Source organism: Carcharodon carcharias, chromosome 20 (assembly GCF_017639515.1).
Source record: "Carcharodon carcharias isolate sCarCar2 chromosome 20, sCarCar2.pri, whole genome shotgun sequence".
Lineage (NCBI taxonomy): Eukaryota > Metazoa > Chordata > Chondrichthyes > Lamniformes > Lamnidae > Carcharodon > Carcharodon carcharias.
The window spans coordinates 63,419,600-63,440,741 of NC_054486.1; the positions used below are offsets into that span (position 1 = coordinate 63,419,600).

Here is a 21,142-nt window from a genome sequence, read left to right on the forward strand (position 1 = left end):
AATAGAGACTGACACTTTAAGAATGGACAATATAGCATTTTAATGCAAAGGTACAACTGTAAATGAAAAAAACTGATTAAAGACTGATTACCAACCAGTTTCTGTATGCCATAGTACTGTATATTCTGTAAGGATAGGGTTTAATATTAATAGACTCCAGTTTTATACTTTTAAGACAGGCCTATTCAATAACAACTCAATTGTACATTTTTGTACTCCATGTTCCTGAGGTTGCCCTGTTTTCTCACTGGTGAACCTTATGGCAAAGTTGAAGTTTTATGCAATCAAATAATCTTGTAAAAGTGTGACAAATCAGTCTTAGTATACTGGTATACTTTATATTGCTGGATAAAATCAAATATGGTTCCTTACCTCTGAAATGACACCCAATTCAAAATAGCAAGGAAGAACCTCTTGTACATTTAAGCATAACCATTTCTCAGCACTTTAGTTGTCTAAATAGTCATCAAAAAAGTATGATAATATAGGTTTGGATACAATATTCTAGTAATTGATTTTTTTGGGAAAAGACTCATACATGGAGAAATGCTGAAAGAAATATGATTTTTTTATTATTGTATTCTAATGCTGTGTCAAGTGATTTTTATTCCACTGGCTAAGTTTAGCCTGGGTTACAAATGTTGCCTATATGTTGACATAACTGATTGCTCTTGATATTATGTTCTGATTAATCATCACCTAAAACACATGATTTAATCATTTATTCCTGTCTTGTTTGTGGAATCCTGCTGTGCAAACCAGCTGCTGTGTTTCCTACATTAAAACACTGACTAGTTCAGTATACTTTGGGACATTATGAAAGATGCCATAGTGTTTCAATACAAAACTACACCAATGAACAAAAGACCTAAACTAACAAGTTAAAATGGTTGAATACAAAAGCAAAGTTCTGCAGATGCTGGAAAATTGAAATAAATCAAAATGCAGGAAACACCCAGTAGGTCTGGCACACCCATTAGGAGTGAAACAGTTAATGTTTCAAGTTGCTGACCTTTTGTCAGAACCCTTCTGTTGAGATTGGACAATTGTAAAATTTATATATACAATCAATTTACAAAATTACAATATACAGCCTGAACTTTCTGCAATTTTTATCTTGACACTGATCGGGCTGCAACATCATCTTTTGTTGCCAGGTATGTTGCCACATTATCTCGAAAATCATGCAAGTAGTTGTATTGCTGTAAGACAAACAAAATAATTACAAAACTGTTGTTCATGTTCCAGTTTTCTTAATTACATTATTTCCTGAATACATGAACTAGATTGTCATATACTCTCTCTCTCTCTCTCTCTCCAACAAGCCCTGATTTAAATCCACATATGCTCTTGCCAGGATCAAACTCTGCTGCGAGGCAATTACAGATGGTTAGCCTACCAAAACCAACAAACAAAAAAAATGGCCACTTTGTCAAGGTACTGAAGGGCAACAGTGAAACCATACCCCAACATTTGTGGTGCTTTATTTTTTTATTTGCTCATGTGTTATGAGGATCACAGGTACAACCAGCATTTATTGTCCATCCCTAATTGCATTCCAGTTGGTGATGAGGCACCTACTTGAACCACTGCAGCTCATGTAGTGTAGATACATCTGTGGTGCATTTGGGAAGGGAGTTCCTGGATTTTGACCCAGTGAAGGAATAGCAATTATAGTTCCAAGTCAGGAAAGCACGCAACTTGGAGGGGAATATGCATCTGTTGCCCATGTTCTTTTAGGTGGTAGAGGTCATGTGTTGTGGCCCTTTTTCCTCACTGCATTGACATAAGAATCTGTTTCTGTCACTCGGGCATCTTTAAAAGGCTGCTGAGATTTGTGTGTTTTTGGAACCCCTCTGCATTGCACTTCTGATTCACTATCTCTTCATTTACTACGCTGTGGAGGAGTTTCCTGGACGTATCCTATTACTGCAGTTGGGGTAAGTTACACCTGTTTGTATTCGGTGCAGCAGTTCTCCGAAGCAGTTGCTTAAGGCAGAACAGATGAGTTTCTACCAGAGAACTTATAACTTCTTTAATGTCAGGTACTCAATAGGGATGGAATTCCCTATGGGTATGATTTCTTGTGCTTCCAGGTGCCATCTGTCAGGGCTATAGGAAGTGATTGGTTTCTCATGCTGCACTGAAGGGTCATGGGATGGAGTTGGCTCTTGGCTGGAGGGTGTTCCTGGACATCCTGGTCATGCCTGCTACACTGCATTGGCATGGCATAGCATACGCTGCTGCATTAGTAGAGTGGTCAATAACCAGGGGCATAGATCTAAGGTAAAAGGTAGAAGACTAAGAGGGGAGCTGAGGACATATTTTTTCACCCAGAGGGTGGTGGGAGTCAAACTCTTGTAATATTTAGGAAGTATTTAGATACTCACTTGCCGAAGCCTCCAGGGCTATGCTGAGGAATGGCTGTGATGCAGTTGTGACTCCTTTAAAGCATCGTATGTAATAATCTTTCTCTGACACACGAATTGCAAGAGAATACTGCTTACACAAGCTTGGGTGGCTAGGTCATCCTTTTCATGTGTCACTTGCTGCAGTGATAGGTCTTGTAGACTCAGATATTTACAGCACAGAAGGAGGCCATTTGGCCCATTGTGTCTATGCCAGTCAACACAGATTTGACTACACTAATCCCATTTTCCAGCACTTGGCCCATAGCCCTGGAGGCTACGGCAACGCAAGTGAATATCTAAATACTACTTAAATATTACAAGAGTTTCTGACTCAACCACCCTTTCAGGCAGTGAATTCTAGACTCCCACCACCCTCTGGGTGAAAAGATGTGTCCTCAACTCCCCTCTTAGTCTTCTACCTCTTACTTTAATCTATGCCCCTTGGTTATTGACCCCTGTACTAATGGGAAAAGTGCCTTCCTAGCCACCCTATCTATCAGGTCCTTTGCTGGTCCAAGGAAAACAACCCCAGCCTATCTAATCTTTCTTCATAGCTCAGACGCTCCAGTCCAGGCAGCATCCTGATAAATCTCTGCACCCTCCAGTACAATTACATCCTTCCCATAATGTGACCAGAACTGCACCCACTACTCCAGTTGTGGCCTAACCAGCATTTTATACAGTTCCAGCACAACCTCCCTGCTCTTGCTTTTATTAGCTATGGCATAGAATACAATTGCATATGCCTTCTTAATCACCTTTACCTACCTGTCCTGTTACCTTAAGGAATATGTACACCAAGGTCCCTCTGATTTTCAGTACTTTCCAGGGTCCTGTCATTCATAGTGTAATCCCTTGCCTTGTTAGCCCTCAATGTGCATTAACTCTCATTTTTCTGGGTTGAATTCCATTTGCCACTGCTCTGTCCACCTGACCAGTCTGTTGATATCCTCCTGCAGTGTACGGCTATCCTCCTCACTATTTACCACCCTACCAATTTCTGTGTCATCCACGAACTTCTTGATCATACCTCCTACATTTAAGTCCAAATCACACCACACACAGCAAGGGCCCCAGCACTGAACCCCGTGGAACACCACTGGACATACTTCCAGTCACAGGAACATCTCTTTACCATCACCCTCTGCTTCCTGCTCCTCAACCAATTTTGGATCCAACATGCTACTTTGCCTTGGGCCCCATGGGCTCTTACTTTCTTGACCAGTCTGCCATGGGGGACCTTATCAAAAGCCTTGCTAAAGTCCATGTAGACCACACCAAATGCATTACCCTCATCAACACTCCTGGTTACCTCAAAATATTTAATCAAATTTGTCAAACACGACCTTCCCTTAACAAACCCATGCTGACTATTCCTGATTAATCCATGTCTCTCCAAGTGCAGATATAATCTATCCCTCAGAATTCTTTCTTATAACTTCCCCCAGAAGCAAGGTTGGACAGACTGGCCTGTAATTTCTAGTCTATCCCTTTTTTAATAATGGGACAATGTTAGCAGTCCCCTGGCACCTCACCTGTGGCCAGAAAAGATTTGAAAATTACTGCCAGGGCCCAGTTCTGCAGTAAGGGAGGGAAGAAGGCTAGAATAGATGAGCATTACCCCTTCAGGACTGAGACAGAAATAGATGGATAGTTGTAGATTACTGATGTTTCATAGGGATGTCACGATAACATTGCAGGCATATGCCAGTTACCTGCTGCCAGCAAGATGCCACCAACCTTAACCCTATCAAGAGCTACATGTCTTCCCAGTGTTCTCAAAGGGGGTGAAGATCCACACCCCAACCTTTTATAGAGGCCTACTTTTTGTGGGCATTATGTGCCAATTCCTCCAAAGAGGGAGAGAGCAGCCGGCATTTAAAGAGCTGTGGTGCGGGAGAGGTGGAGTAATAGATGTGGGATTGTGCGAGTGGAAGGAGGGGATTTGGGGTTGTGCAAGGCAGTTATGTATAGCCAGGATAGGGATTGGAAAATATCATTAAGCAAAGAGCACTGTGAAGGGTTCGTTGAAGACAAATTGCTTTAAGATGACAGTATGCTGGTGCTCAGACTAGGCAAGGAAGAAAAGGGAGGTATGTGCAGTATACTGCCATGCCTGCCCTGCTGAGAATGTAGAGCTTCTTGCAGCAGTGGTGTGAGGGAATTGGCAGTCATTTACAGTGCCACCTTCCTTCAGGGAGCAGGCATGATAATTCTGAATAACTTTATGGCACTCAAACGCAGGAGATTTCTTGTCCTGACTTCAATGTCTCTCAGGAAGCTTCGGAGACTTGAATGAGTGATGCATGATCTTCTCGGACTTCAGCACTATATACCCTGCTGCTCTCTGGGCGTAGAATACACTTGATTATTCATAGTGCCATAATAAATACCAGTGAGATGTGCACTAAAATCATTTCAGAGAAATTAAAAGATCCAATTTGGGATTTTTACCCTGCTGGCAGCTCCCCTGAAAAGGTGATAGAAGAACTGAGGAGGGAGAAAAAAAAATGAGGAAGACCAGAGTAGGCAGGGTAAGAATTGTGGACTTGCATCAGCCCTCAGGAATACTGTAGAATCTTGCCTTCTTGTAGAGCTGTGATGAGCAAGTTTAAAATAAGCCTGGCTTTTTGATTAAACTGCAGCAATTACCAAAACCTGAGAGGAGCAGGCTCAATGCTAATTTTTTCTAAGATCCTTAAACAGGTATTAGGCCCTTCATTAGCAAATGCAAGGTATCTAATATCTGTTTAAGACAACAGCCTGAAACACCTGAAAGTAGTCCGAGACTAATCTGGTGTCAGATGAATTTTAGCCATAGTTGGGGTGAAGGGTATTTTAGCTGTTTCCTGTGTGGAAAATGGTAGTGAGGACCAATTTCTACTCCCATCATTTTAGGAAAGGAGGGGTGAAAAATGGTCTAAGAGAAAATAAAGCACAAATGAACAGTTTCTGAGACATAGTTCAACTCTACCTTCACAGTTTGTATTGCTGCAGCTCCTCTTAGTTCACGAAGGTGGCCAATTGCTTCTTCTGGCAGCATAGTATCAGACAGCTGAAGTAGAAGACATGCTGCAACTAGGAGACACAATTTAGGAAGGAAACACATTCAAACTGTTAATAATCTGATTAAATGACACTTCAGAGCTGAAGAAGCATTCTTCAATTTTTCCTTACTTTGGGTAATACAAAAGTGGAAGAACTGAGGAAATAAAATTCTGCACTTACTTAGACATGAACGCCCAAGGCCTCCATAACATCTGCAAAGGTAATTAGAAAGTGCTTCAAGAAAATGGGTCAGATTCTGATTTAAAAGTTATTTATGCACTGTATCAATATCAAAGATTATTCTTGGTATAAAGCATGCTAATCAGTTTGTCAGGATTAAGCAACTATCAAGAACATGCCTACATCTCTAATTCTTGGGTACATGGATGATCCCAACTCTAATATTGGGAATTGAGTTATTAAGACTGCAGATTCATGCTCAACTTTCTCCTTAATATCATCTGACTTTGGGGTGAGATTCTGCCCCCTGTGAGTGGAAAATAGGATGGTTAAATTCTGATTGATGCAGGAAGTTCCTGTCCAAAAGAGTCAGAACATATTTTATTGAGATGGTGATTCATATCACATTTTATATCATCCCCATATAAAAACAGGTATCTGTTTTTGCTGGGCAGTAAGGGAAAGGTAGGAATAAATGCAATTGACCCAGCTGCCTAATATGGAATGATTCACAGAAAAGTTTTTTTCACAGAACCAGAAATGTTAACTCTTCTCTCTCCACAGATGCTGCCTGACCTGCTGAGCATTTCCAACATTTTTCTGGTTGAATTTCAGATTGCAGCACCATTATATTTTGCTTTTGTTTTCTTATTTCACAGATGATTTGTTGTTTCTTGCTGCTTTTTAAAAATTCATTCATGGGATGTGGGAGTTGCTGGTTGGGTCAGCATTTATTTCTCATCTCCAACTGCCCTTGAGAAGGTTGTGGTGAGCTGCTTTCTCGAACCACTGCAGTCCATGTGGTGTAAGTACACCCAGAGTGCTGTTAAGGAGGGAATTCCAGGATTTTGACCCAGCGACAGTGAGGGAATGGCGATATATTTCCAAGTCAGGATGGTGAGTGGCCTGGACGGGAACTCCCATCTATCTGCTGCCCTTGCCCTTCTAGATGGTAGTGGTTGTGGTTTTGGAAGGTGCTGTCTAAGGAGGTTTGGGGAGTTCCTGCAGTGCATCTTGTAGATGGTACACACTGCTGCTGCTGTGCGTTGGTGGTGGAAGGAGTGAATATTTGTGGATGGGGTGCCAGTCAAGTGGGCTGCTTCGTCCTGGGTGGTGTCAAGCTTCTTGAGTGTTGTGGGAGCTTCAATCATCCAGGCAAGTGGGGAGTATTCCATCACACTCCTGACTTGTGCCTTTTAGATGCTGGATAGGCTTTGGGGAGTAAGGAGGTGAGTTACTCGCTGCAGGATTCCTAGCCTCTGACCTGGTCTTGTAGCCACAGTATTTACATGACTAATCCAGTTCAGTTTCTGGTCTTTGGTAATCCCCAGGATATTGATAGTTGGGGATTCAGAGATGGCAATGCATTGAATGTCAAGGGTTAGATTCTCTCTTGTTGTAGATGGTCATTGCCTGACATTTGGGTGGCATGAATGTTAGTTGCCGCTTCTCAGACCAAGCCTGGATATTGTCCAGGTCTTGCTACATTTGCACATGGACTGCTTCAGTATCTGAGGAGTCACAAATGGCACTGAACATTGTGCAATTGTTAGTGAACATCCCCACTTCTGACTTTATGATGGAAGGAAGGTCATTGATGAAGCAGCTGAAGATGGTTGGGCCTAGGACACTAGCCTGAGGAACTCCTGCAGTGATGTCCTGAAACTGAGGTGATTGACCCCCAACAACCACAACCATCTTCTTTTGTGCTAAGTATGACTCCAACCAGGAGTTTTACCCCTGATTCCCGTTGACTCCAGTTTTGCTAGGGCACCTTGATGCCACACATGGTCAAATGCTGTCTTGATGTCAAGGGTAATCACTCTCACCTCACCTCGGGAGTTCAGCTCTTTTGTCCATGTTTGAACCAAAACTATAATCAGGTCAGGGGCCCAAACTGAGCGTTAGTAAGTAGGTTATTGCTAAACAAGTGCCACAAGATAGCACTGTTGATGACCCCTTCCATCACTTTACTGATAATGGAGAGTAGATTGATGGGGTGGCAATTGGCTAGGTTTGATTTGTCCTGCTTTGTGTGTACAGGACATACCTGGGCAATTTTACACATAGCTGGGTAGATGCCAGTGTTGTACAGCTTGGTTAGGAGCGCAGCAAGTTCTGGAGCATAAGTCTTCAGTACTATTGTTGGAACATTGTCAGGGCCCATAGCCTTTTCAGTATCCAGTGCCTTCAGCCGTTTAATATCAAATGGAATGAATTGAATTGGCTGAAGTCTGATGCTGGGGACCTCCGAAGCAGGCCGAGATGGATCATCCACTTGGCACTTCTGGCTGAAGATTCAGCCTTATCTTTTGCACTGATGTGCTGGAGTCTCCCAACATTGAAGATGGGAATAGTTGTGCAGCCGGCTCCTCCAGTGAGTTTTTAAATTGTCCACCACTATTCACAACTGGATGTAGCAGGACTGCAGAGTTTACAGCTGATCCTTTGGTTTCTGGAATCACTTAGCTCTATCTATCGCTTGCTGCTTATGCTCTTTGGTATGCAAGTAGTCTTGTGTTGTAGATTCACCAGGTTGACACGTCATTTTTAGATAACCAAGCTGTTCCAGTACAGCTACAACACTGGCATCTACCCAGCTATGTGGAAAATTGCCCAGGTATGCCCTGTACACAAAAAGCAGGACAAATCAAACCTGGCCAATACTTAAACCTGGTGCTGCTCCTGGGATGTCCTCCTGCACTCTTCATTGATTTAGAGTTGTTCCCTGGCTTGGTGGTAATGGTAGATTGAGGGATTTGCCAAGCCATGAGGGTACAGATTGTGGCTGAGTACAATTCTGCTGCTGCTGATGACCCACAGAACCTCTTGATTGCCCTGTTTTGAGCTGCTAGGTCTCTTTGAAATCTATCCCATTTAGCACGGTGATAGTGCCACACACAACACGATGGAGGATGTCCTCAATGTGAAGAAGGGACTTCTTCTCCACAAGGACTGTGTGGTGGTCACGCCTACTGATACTGTGATGGACAGATGTATCTGCGGCAGGCAGGTTGGTGAGGATGAGGTCAAGTCTGTTTTTCCCTTTTATTGGTTCTGTCACCACCTGCCGGGGACCCAATCTAGCAGCTATGTCTTTTAGGACTCAGCCAGCTTGGTCTATCGAGGTGCTACCGAGTCACTCTTGGTGATAGACATTGAAGTCCCCCAGCCAGAGTACATTCTGTACCCTTGCCACACTCAGTGCTTCCTTCAAGTGGTGTTCAACATGGAGGAGTAGTACTGATTCATCAGCTAAGCACTAATAAGTGTTTCACCATTAATCCTCATGCCCTCTGTCATGGGCCTCAAAGGTTTCATCCCACATCATTTAAGTGGTCTCAATGGGTTTTCCATTTGGAACATTCTTGCTTCAAGAGAATGAACAGCAGCAGCAAGGAGGACAGATGGGTTAACCAGCATGGCACCAATGTAGCGACATTGACTCCAAACTATATGGACCACACCGCTCCTATTTCCAGCTGTCTCAGAAGCAATACATTGCACAGAAATATTCATCAAAAGGTAACAAAAACATTCACAATAATGATTTCTTAACTAGTGCAAACAGAGACAGACCCAGCAGAGGTGGAGGCACAGTGGGAAACAGTTGGGAGGGAGTTCCCCTGGGAGTCCCAAACATTGACTCCAGACCCCATGAAGTCTCATGGCATCAGGTCAAACATGAGCAAGGAAACCTCCTTCTGATTACCATGTGCTGCCCTCCCTCAGCTGATGAATCAGTCTTCCTCCAGTGAACACCACTTGGAGGAAGCACTGAAGGTGGCAATGGTGCAGAATGTACTCTGGGTGGGAGACTTCAGTGTCCATCACCAGGAGCGGCTTGGTAGCACCACTACTGACCAAGCTGGTCGAGTCCTCCCTACCTGCCTGCCACAAATGCATCTGACCATGACAGTGTTGGTAGGAATGATCACCGCATAGTCACTGTGGAGGCAAAGTCCCACGTTCACAATGAGGATACTCTCCATCGTGTTATGTGGCACTACCACTGTACTAATTGGGATAGATTTCGAACATATCTACCAATTCAAGACTGGGCATCCATGAGGTGCTGTGGGCCATCAATAGCTGCAGAATTGTATACAACCAAAATCTGTAACCTCATGACCTGGTATATCCCCCAGTCTACCATTACCATCAAGCCAGGGGATCAACCCTGGTTCAATGAAGAGTGAAGGAGGGCATGCCAGGAGCAGCACCAGGCATATCTAAAAATGAGGTGTCAACTTTGTGAAGCTATAACACAGGACTACTTGCGTACCAAACAGCATAAGCAGCAAGTGATAGACAGAGCTAAGCGATCCCACAACCAACGGATCAGATCTAAGCTCTGCAGTCCTGCCACATCCAGTTGTGAATGGTGGTGGGCAATTAAACTACTCTTTGGAGGCGGCGGCTCCAAAAAGTATCCCCATCCTCAATGATGGAGAAGCCCAGCACATCAGTGCAAAAGATAAGGCTGAAACATTTGCTACAATGTTTAGCCAGAAGTGCTAAGTGGATGATCCATATTGGCCTAATCCAGAGGTCCCCAGCATCACAGATGCCAGTCTTCAGCCAATTTGATTCACTCCAGATGATAACAAGAAATGGCTGAAGGCTATGGGTCCTGACAGTATTCCAGCAATAGTACTGAAGACTTGTGCTCCAGAACTTGCTGCGCCCCTAGCCAAGCTGTTCCTGTACAACTATAACACTGGCATCTACCCAGCTATGTGGAAAATTGCCCAGGTATGTCCTGTACACAAAAAGGACAAATCTAACCCAGCCAATTACTGCCCCATCAGTCTACTCTCCATCATCAGTAAAGTAATGGAAGGGGTCATCAACAGTGCTATCAAGCAGCACTTGCTTAGCAATAACCTGCTCACTGACACCCAGTTTGGGTTCTGCCAGGGCCACTCAGACCCTGACCTCATTACAACCCTGGTTCAAACATAGACAAAAAAGCTGAACTCCTGAGGTGAGACAAGAGTGATTGCCCTCGACATCAAGGCTGCATTTGACTGAGAGTGGCATCAAGGAGCCCTAGCAAAACTGCAGTCAATGGGAATCAGGGGGAAAACTCTCCACTGGCTGGAGCCTTACCTAGCACAAAGGAAGATGGTTGTGGTTGCTGGAGGTCAGTCATCTCAGCTCCAGGACATCACTGCAGCAGTTCCTCAGGATAGTGTCCTCAGCCCAACCATCTTCAGCTGCTTCATCAATGACCTTCCCTCCATCATAAGGTTAGAAGTAGGGATGTTTGCTGATGATTGCACAATGTTCAGCAGCATTTGTGTCTCCTCAGACACTGAAGCAGCCCATGTCCAAATGCAACAAGACCTGGACAATATCCAGGCTTGGGCTGACAAGCAGCAAGTAACATTCACGCCACACAAATGTCAGGCAATGACCATCTCCAACAGGAGAGAATCCAACCATCGCCCGTTCATGTTCAATGGCATTACCATCACTGAATCCCCCATTATCAACATCCTGGGGTTACCATTGATCAGGAACGGAACTGGACTAGCCATATAAATACTGTGGCTGCAAGAGCAGGTCAGAGGCTAGGAATCGTGCGACGAGTAATCCACTTCCTGACTCCCCAATGCCTGTCCACCATCTACAGGCACAAGTCAGGAATGTGATGGAATATTCCCCACTTGCCTGGATGAGTGCAGCTTCCACAACACAAGGAGCTCGACACCATCCAGGACAATGCAGCCCGCTTGATGGGCACCACATCCAGAAACATTTACTCCCTCCACTGCCGTCGCACAGTAGCAGCAGTGTGTACCATCTAAAAGATGCATTGCAGGAATTCACCTAGGCTTCTTCGACAGCACTTTCCAAACCCATGGCCACTACCATCTCGAAGGACGAGGGCAGCAGATCCATGGGAACGCACCATCTCCATATTTGCCTCCAAGTCACTCACCATCCTGACTTGGAAATATCTCCACATTCCTTCACTGTCACTGGGTCAAAATCCTGGCACTCCCTCTCTAACAGCACTGTGGGTGTACCTGCACAACATGGACTGTAGCGGTTCAAGAAGGAAGCTCACCACCACCTTCTCAAGAGCAATAAATGCTGGCCCAGCCAGCAAAGCCTACATCCCGTGAATGAAAAATGTGTAATTCTCCCTTCCTTCCAAAACTAGTGCCAGTTTCATCAGACAAGTGGTCATTCAAATCCTGCAGCAGTGTGCCATTTCTCACCTCCAGGCAGACAAACTCCCAATCAGAGGCATAATACCACAGGAGCTCCCCAGAATAGTCAAGGCTGACACTGGAAACTTTGGGGTTAGTGATTGTGCAGTTGTGGATGCAAGTCCTTTCTCACTTCAATATTAATGCAATGGTAAAACAACACTGTAGAAGCAATGCCTCTACAATCAGAGTCCACCTGCCAAGCAATCAGCACTCTCTTCACATACAGTATAAATTGTTGTTTTCCCTTTTTGTTGGTATTCTTGCGAAGTGTCTTGAAAGGGGACAAAAAGCTTCAACATGTCTCTTTTTTCAGCAATACTCAAGTTCTGTACTACCAAACCACTATACGATATTAGTATCAAAAAGAAAAATCTGGCTCAAGCACTTACTGTACTTATTTTGTTTTACTGAGACACACAGTTACTTGCATTTGCAATTGATTTGCCATAGAAGACTATGTTTTGTACAAGTTCACAATTAACAGCAGTAATGTCACCTACTGGATAAGGATCCTTTTCTCATTTTCCAAGCAGATTCTCAACTCTTCCAGAATTTTCCAACAGCTAGCAATATCTGGAACACTTCCATCAGGAAAAGGGTAATGATACACCACGAATCCCTGTTGCTGGTATGATTCCAACAAGCCTGGAACCCTGTATTTCATCATCTCTCCTTTGGTACAGAACACAAATATATCTTGTACGTTGTGGCTCTTGAGTTCTTCTGTCAATAATTGAAGAAGATGGATACTATAAATGATATGCCCTACTAACTCTATATAAGCTATACATTATTGCAAGACCTATTGCTTCATCTAAAATATAAATAGCAATATAAACCGATGAAAGACTGCTGCAGTCTGGTGGAGCTCTATTGTGTTGATGTGCACAACACTCACACATTTGTGTCTGCTACTCCCCACAAAGGCAAGTTTCTTATTTCAGCACCCATTGTTGGCTGAAAAAACAAAATCAAGTAGGAGTTATTTTGTTATTCTCCTTCACCATTAAACACTAGGTTACAAGCAGCATTAGAAGTTGCAAGCAAATCTGCACCGAGACAGAAAAAAAGTCCCTGGATAAAATATGAAGAAAATGGTGAAGTATAGTTCCAAATGCAAAAAAGTCAGGATAATAATATTATTATCCAAAATGATACCTTCCTTGAACCCACAGACACATGACATAGGTATATATAAATATGTATTACCTAAATCTTTTTGAAGATTTCTTCTTGCATCTTTAAATTTACAACCTGTTTAAATAAAGTGGCATTTAATAATTTGTGAATTTAAGATTATTTAAGTGGAAGCAATATTATAACGTACGACAAACCAATGGCTGTACATAATTATTTTCCTTCAAGCAAGTTAGACCAAAGAAAAAGCCATGAAATTAGTTAAGGCCTGTCTCAAAGAAAATAACAACAATGTCATTCTTGAAACACTCTTACTTGATTACTAATAATTATCTACTATAATGTAGCATTATATTTTCACTTTGAAAACTTGTTAAACTGTTATATTTCTTCCAACAGCCAATGAAACTAGCTTACTGCCTCTTCTGTTGCATGCTGCACTGTTGTAACCATGAGGCTGAAAACCTTTTCTTGACCACAACAGAAACAGTGAGTTTCCTGTTAAATTATTGGATTGTGTAGCTGGACTGAGGCTTTGGGAGACTGCCAGGCGAGATATTGTGTGAGTGCACGATGACTTCGGGGCACTTGCTCAACATTATCTTGCTCTACGTTGCGGCTGGATGGGTCAGGTGCGTGCCCGCCTGCGGGATGTAAAGTTCTGGCCATGGAGTAAATGATTTACTCTATTAAATTATTTTCCTGGGACTTTTATGCTGTTCCACTGTTACTCTCACCAGTTAGAAGGTAATTATAATACAATATCCATTAAATTCAATGTTCATTATTTTCCTGCATTTTAGGCCAGATTTCATACTGCCTCCACTTAGATGTAAAAAGAATGGTGCTGGTGCCCTGATTTATTGCTCCATATGAAAAATGGACAGCCAAAATCAATTTACATTCCCTATTATTATTTATCATTTAATTAGAGGTAATTTGCTCTAATGTTGCGATTGTGACTATCCTGTGAAGGGGCAAGGTGTTTAGACTTGCAGACATGGCCGTAGCATGTGTGTTAACAGTGGATAGATTTTGAGGCTCCAGTGTCCCAGAAAAATGTTGAGAATGTCAGATTGTAAACATCTGTGCTTTAAACTGTCCACTTAGTTCCATAATAGGAGAGAGTTGGAGTCTAAGAATAGATAATCAGCATTTCTACCTGGATACAAGGCCCATGTACTTCACATTGCCATGGTGATGGGCCTTGAAATGGAAAAGGCACAGAGGAAGCCATTGTGATATCAGGTTACAGGCTTTCCTAAAATATCACTGAATATCATAAACAGGTTAGTTTGCCAGGGTGAGAGAGAGAGAGAGAGAACCTGGAGGCTGAAAGTCTCCATGGTTCACTATACAGGAATGTGGGTGGGAGTTTAGACTCTGATTGGAAGGCCAAAATCATGAATAATTAAAAAGAGGCTGAAAAATTTGCTTAGCTAGAAGGAAAAGTCTCCAGGAAAATTTGACTTGTGAAAGACAGTTTTGGAGTTAAACACATTCAGACTGGAAAAGGAAAAGATTGGAAGTAATCCCTGGGGAGCTAAGAATAATTTTGGACTGGTCTCAGGAGAACTGATTATCTACTTAAAGGATAGTGTAACATACACCTGATAGTGGGCTTTTTCGGTTGTGATAAAAGAGTTCTGTTCTATAGTTTAAAGTACGAGTCGCCTACAATAATAGTGTTTAGTCAGTGGTGTTTTTAGTCTGTTTGTTACAGTAAACATCTAAAAATGTGAAATCTTGTCATGTCATCTTTTCAACTATGTATTAACCGGAAGTTTGAATTTCTTTTTAAAAGTTAATCGGTCTCTGCTGGGATCGCAACACCTGGGAACATTTCACCTACCTCAAAATACAAAAAGGCAGCAGCTTTTAACTTCTTTGATTATTTAGTGGATCATTTTGTTTAAATGTTTCTGTCATGGGAACCTGAATATTTTAGTAGGACCTCAAGTGTTTAATATGGAGCACAATTGTAGATTAAGCACAACTTCTTAAATAAACTTTGGACAGAAAGAATTTATATTTGTAATGTCTTTTACAACCTCAGGACACTTCCCAGCCATGGATACTTGTAAAATGTAACTATTGTAATGCAGCAGCTAATTTGCCTACACCAAAATCCCACAAATGGATCATGACAAGATAATCTGTTTTACAGATATTGGTTGAAGGATAATTTTTGGCTAGGATACCAGGGAGAACTTCAACAAATACTGCCATGGATTCTTTTATGCCTTACTGAGAGGGCAGTTTAGGCCTTGGCTTAAGATCTCAATTGAAATTTGGCATGTCTGGCAGTACTTTGGAATGTCAACCTGGATTATGTGCTCAGGTCTCTGGAGTGGCACTTGAACCCACAACCTTCTGACTCAGAAGAAGCCTTCCACATTCCTGTAGTTCCAGATGACAAACATGTTGCCATTTCAGCTTAGATTGGTGCCGAGTGCCTGTTCGCTGCTATGCTTGTTACGACATATCTTAATTGGAAAAGCAGCAAAACTTGGGGCAAATTAACAAAAGTGAGATTAGCATTTCTAGAAGGTGAGATTTAGATTGTACGTTGCCAGAAAATCTGGGCAAATATCTCACAATTCAATTGAAGACTACATTACTGAGCTGCTTCATTTGAAATACGTCTATTTGACAGACTGATGCAGCCTCTTCTACTAAATTGCCACAGGCTGTTTAGACAAATCCTTCAAAACACCCAGTGGAACACACCTTCTCTGGCATCACGTTTCTCACTTTCTTCCCTTCTACAGAAAAAGAAAGTCATACGTAGATTCTTAGCTATCTCTCCACACAGCCCAATGTTAAGATGTTTACTAATACCATCTGAATATCCAGCACTAATTGCCGCCACTAGCGGTGAAACTGGGTGGTAAATGTTGTTGATCAATTTATTTAATGAATATGATAGTAAAGGAGCTCCTCTTAAGAATTTTTCCCATGTAGAAGAGAAATTCTAGGAGATTATGGATGTTTCATCACAAGCTTAAATACGGGAACATTACTGCAAACTCATTAATACTTGGGAGTTAAATTTCCATAATTTCATGGGGAGAAACAAAAATAGCTTACCTGGCAATGCACAGATTCCAAGGAACTGGTGGCAGTTCACCACAGATAAAGCCAACCTATTAAATATATAGCAAAATATTTCTACCTATATTTTAGCAAGTTAATCATGCCCAAACTAAACAAGCACATCTAAAAACAAGCATGCATGTTAATGTTCAGAATAAGATAATGGATCATTGCAATCAGTGTTATGAAGTTTGGATCGGCCTACGATATTTAGTTTGGGTTATTGTTGCCATTTCTTTCCCATAAGTGGGCCTCACTATTAGAAGTTACTCTCATTACTCAATATCTAAACGCACAATAGCATAACTCAGGGATCGCTACTATGCCATTATACAAACTGGATATCACCTTCGCTTGCGCCCCACATATGTTTCTCTAAATTTTCTGAAAAGGTGGACTGATTAACATGTTAGCGGATGAAGCCAGGTATGAATCATTAATTCTACAATCTATAGATGAACAGATGTACTAACAATTTTAGTAATTACATCTTAACTTCAGTCCCTCAAACAATAAAAATACACTATGTTGATTCTTTTAGCTGACCACAAAATATTCACTTTTCTTGGACAGTATTTTTTTTGCCCAAAATTGGCTATTTAAACAGAAATTGGCTTTCTTCTTAAAGGAAACTTGCTTCCTCTGTGTCTCACCTTTTATGCAAGTAGCTCTGAATTTTGTTCCCCAATTACAGAGGAACACTATGTGGCTCATTTTCTGTTCCCCTTTGTTCTCCAAGGATTGGTCAGTAGAGCTGCTAATTGAACTGGTTACTGCCCACAAGGGTGGAGGGCTGACCAGACCACCTCATGCTCTATAGGTCTGACTTCAGTTCTCTCCAACCCTGCATAAATGTCTACTAGAAACAACTGAAATAAGATATTGAATCCTCTAGTGTCTCAGGTTGTGTAACAGTGTCAATGGCTACTCATTACATCTTGGATGAGTTTGTTAATATACTGATGATCCCTTCTTTTTTTTCCAGAAACTCCAGTTAGTATATCCAAAATCTTTTTCTTTTGTTAAATGGTTGAAAATGCACAAACCACCACCACCCCCCACCCCAACAACCCCCTCACAACCCACCCCCACCACCCCAAACAATCACAGCACAGGGTTGTCAACAGGTTTGATGGAGAGGCTGAGCTGGGTTATCAACAAACAAAAAAGGCTTTCTAAGTTAATATTGTGTAATGCAGAGGCCAGAGAGACTTGGAAAATTCATATGGATGTAAGTAAGTATTGTGTCTCTTGAGAGTTCCTCTGTTCCTTATATTAGAGGATGGTGACATAGTGGTAATGTTACTGGACTAGTAATCCAGAGGTCCAGGCTACTGCTTTGGGGACACTTGTTCAAATCCTACCATCTGGAATTAAAAACTAGTCTTGGTAATGGTGACCAAATTATCAGATTGCTGTAAAAGCCCATTTGGTTCACTAATGCCCTTTAGGGAAGGAAATCTGCCAGACTTACCCGGTCTGGCCTACATGTGACTCCAGACACACAACAACATGGTGACTCTTAACTGCCCTCTGGGATGGGAAGCCACTTTTATCAAAGATCTACAGAAAAGTTGAAAAGGAATAAAACCAGTTGGACCACCCAGCATCGACCTAGGCTCTGGAATGACAATGGCACACCATATCCAGTCAACCTGGCAAAGTCCACCTTACTAACATTTGGAGTCTTGTGCCAAATGTGGGAGAACTGTCTTATAGATTAAGCAAGCAACAGCATGACATGGTCATACTCATCGGACCATCCCTTACAGCCAATGTCCCAGACTCCTCCATCACTAGAGGTGGCAGTACAGTGGCATACAGTTGGGAGTGGATGGCCCTGGAAGTCCACAACATTGGCTCTGGATCCTATGAAGTCTCATGGCACCAAGTCGAACACAGGCAACGAAATCTGCCAATTGCCACCTACCACCCTCCCTCAGCTGATGTGTCAGTATTCCATGCTAAACACCACTTGGAAAATGCACTGAGGGTAGAAATAGTATAGAATGTATTCTGGCTGGGGGATTTCAATGTCCATCACCAAGAGTGGCTTGGTAGTATCAATACTGATTGAGCTGGCCCAGTCCTGAAGGAGACATTTGCCAGACTGGGCCTGAGGCAGGTGATGAGAAAATCAACAAGCAGGGAAAACCTACTTGACCTCATCCTCTACCTGTCACAGATGCATCTGTTCCATGATAGTATTGGTAGGAGTGATCATTCCTGTCTTTGTGGAAACAAATTCCCACCTTCACATTGAGGATACAATACGATGGAGTATATAGCACTACCACCGTGCTAAATGGGATAGATTGAGAAAAGATCCATGAGGCGCTGAGGGCAGTCAGCAGCAGAATTGTACTGAAACATGATCTGTAACCTCATGGCCTGGCAGATCTCTCACTCTGCTCATTACCATCAAGCTAGGGGTTCAACCCTGGTTCAAAGAAGAGTGCTGGAGAACATGCCAAGAGCAGCAGCAGGCATACCTAAAAATGAAGTGCCAAACTGGTGAAGCTGCAACATAGGACAACTTGCATGCCAAACAGTGGATGCAGCAATTGATAGAGCTAAGTGATCTCACAACCAACAGATCAGATCTAAGCTCTGCAGTCCTGCCACATTCAGTTGTGAATAGTTGTTTAATTGTCCACCACCAAACAGAAGGAGGAGGTTCCACAAAAATCCCCATCCTCAATCATGGGGCTCCGTTGTCTGTTTCCCTTCCTTATGGTCATTTCCTGCATGCGTAGAGTCAGCTGCTGTGTGTTCTAACATTGCTGTTGAGCCAGATTGTAGCCCTGCATGGCTTTCCACAATGTGGGCAAGGATGGGTTGCCTAATTTTGTTGGCACTTCCTGATCTTTATATTTGCTTTTTGTCCTTAGCTGCTTGAATTTTTTTGCTGATCAAAGGAAACAACACCACTATATAGGATCACTCTCCAGTTAGTTCTTTCTTGCTCATTTTTCTCCCTATCCATGGTGGACATTCCACATTTCCTGAGGATTGCCTTTGGTAAGTCCTTAAACCTTAACCTTGGCCTATCTCGCAGGTAGCGTGCAAGTTTGTGAATACATGACTGCCTAACGGATTCTGTCAGTTTATGTTCATTCCATTTGAGCTGGGCTCAGAGGAAGAATGCATCAATTCCAGACTTTTCTGTTCTTTAAAATACCTGAGTGTTGGGCACTTCACCCTCCCATCTGATGCCCATGATGCTTGGAGCCTATCCAACTGCTCAATATGTCTCGAGTAGGTTGTCCATATCTCACAGGCATATAGGAAGGTAGGAATTACCAAGCTTTGTACACAGCAAGTTTTGCTGTAAGTTTGATACCTCATTTCCTCCACAGTTTGTTGCGTAAACGGGCAAATGCAGAGCTTGCTCTGGCAATTCGTTTGCCACCTCACTGTCAATGCAGGCATTTCTGGTGATGGTGCTTCCAAGATAGGTAAAGTTATCTACAACCTTCAGGATTGTGTCATTGTTAGTTATAGTACGTGGGGTATAGTCAGAGTTGTGGTGGTGGTTGTGGAGTATCTGTCTTCCTTAAGCTGAAGGCCAACTCATATTTGCCAGCCACTTTGGAAAAACAGTCCACGATCCTTTGAGGGCCATGCACAGGGTGGCACGAGGGCACATTCATAAGTAAACTGCAATTCTCCTATCATCATTTCAGATACTTTAGTTGGATTTCAGTCACCTCAAATTAAAGGGATTGCCATCTGTTCTGAAATGGATGAATATTCCATCAATGTTTTAATCAAATTCCCCACAAAGCATGGCAGCAAAGAATATACTTAAGAGTACAGGGGCCAGGACACATCCCTGCTTCACACCACTAGTTATGTCAAAGAGGTCGTGTATTTATCACAGTCAGTGACTCTGGCTGTCATTCAGTCATGAAACTGCTGTATCAGATTTATAACTCTATCAGGATGTCCAATTTTGGCTAAGACTTTCCACAAGGCCTCTCTATTACTGTGTCAAAGACCTTTATCAGGTCAACAAAAACACAACAGAATCTCACCCGTTGATCACAGCGTTTCCCTTGTATTTGCCAAAGGGTGAAGATCAAAGCCTCAGTCTTTTCTGAATGCAGTTTGACTTTCTAGCAGTACATGTTTTGCCATGTGGCCGACTAGTCTATTGAGTATGTCTTTGCTAGAATCTTACAAGCAGTGAAACTCCTCACACTGTCACACACAGATTTTTGTTTTCCTTTGTACATGTGAACAATCATGGCATCCTTGAACTCCTGAGTAATGGTTTGTGGATCCCACATTCTGCAGTACAATTATGTTGAGTTTGATGGCTAGCTGGGGTCCCCCAGTTTTATAAATTTCTCCTGGAATCCTGCCTGAGCCTGAAGCTTTCCTTGAGTGTTGGGATCTGATGGCTTTATCAACCTCCAGAATTGAAAGTTTGATATCCAAGTTTTCACATTTCAGCCTGTCTGGAAGTTTGTCTATTGCAGCCCCATTTATAGTGGATGGGCAGTTAAGCACACTCCAAATTTGCTCAGCCCAGTACACTTGGATAACTGTTCTATCCATCAGGAGAGATTCCATCTGCGCTCGGTGAATCGCTGCATGAGTGAGGACCATGCATAGTCTTCAGGGCTTTATAGAAATTCTTCATGACGTGCTGATCAGGATAGACTTGAAGCCCTCAGCTTGTGTGGCTTACCATAATTAATCACAGAGATAAAAACAAAAAACAAAAAACTGCGGATGCTGGAAATACAAAACAAAAACAGAATTACCTGGAAAAACTCAGCAGGTCTGGCAGCATCGGCGGAGAAGAAAAGAGTTGACGCTTTGAGTTCCGTCGAACGGTCATGAGGACTCGAAGCGTCAACTCTTTTCTTCTCCGCCGATGCTGCCAGACCTGCTGAGTTTTTCCAGGTAATTCTGTTTTTGTTTTACCATAATTAATGCCCATCTCCATGGAGCTTATCATTTCTAAATAAAAATTCAATAATTAAAAATACTTTTTGGCTCCTTTTGGGGCTGGGGTTGACAGGAACAGTCTCCGAT

The 21,142-nt window shown here is 42.5% G+C and overlaps 1 protein-coding gene across 7 annotated transcripts in view; it reads right to left on the bottom strand.

Moving 5' to 3' along the window:
• Nucleotides 1–21: 21 nt before the first annotated feature.
• cdkn3 (cyclin-dependent kinase inhibitor 3) overlaps nt 22–21,142 on the bottom strand; it is a 36,190-nt gene continuing 15,069 nt past the window's right edge. For 5 of the 7 annotated variants that reach the window (XM_041214583.1, XM_041214584.1, XM_041214585.1 and 2 more), the window contains exons 4-9: nt 16,091–16,146; nt 13,073–13,117; nt 12,364–12,586; nt 5,640–5,671; nt 5,386–5,489; nt 22–1,202 (exon numbers count right to left, since the gene is read on the bottom strand). In XM_041214583.1, coding sequence (XP_041070517.1) covers nt 1,113–1,202; nt 5,386–5,489; nt 5,640–5,671; nt 12,364–12,586; nt 13,073–13,117; nt 16,091–16,146 — 550 coding nt within the window. In that variant the 3' untranslated portion in view covers nt 22–1,112. The remainder of the gene's footprint in view (nt 1,203–5,385; nt 5,490–5,639; nt 5,672–12,363; nt 12,587–13,072; nt 13,118–16,090; nt 16,147–21,142) is intronic. The other 2 variants (XM_041214587.1, XM_041214589.1) reach the window with 2 other exon arrangements.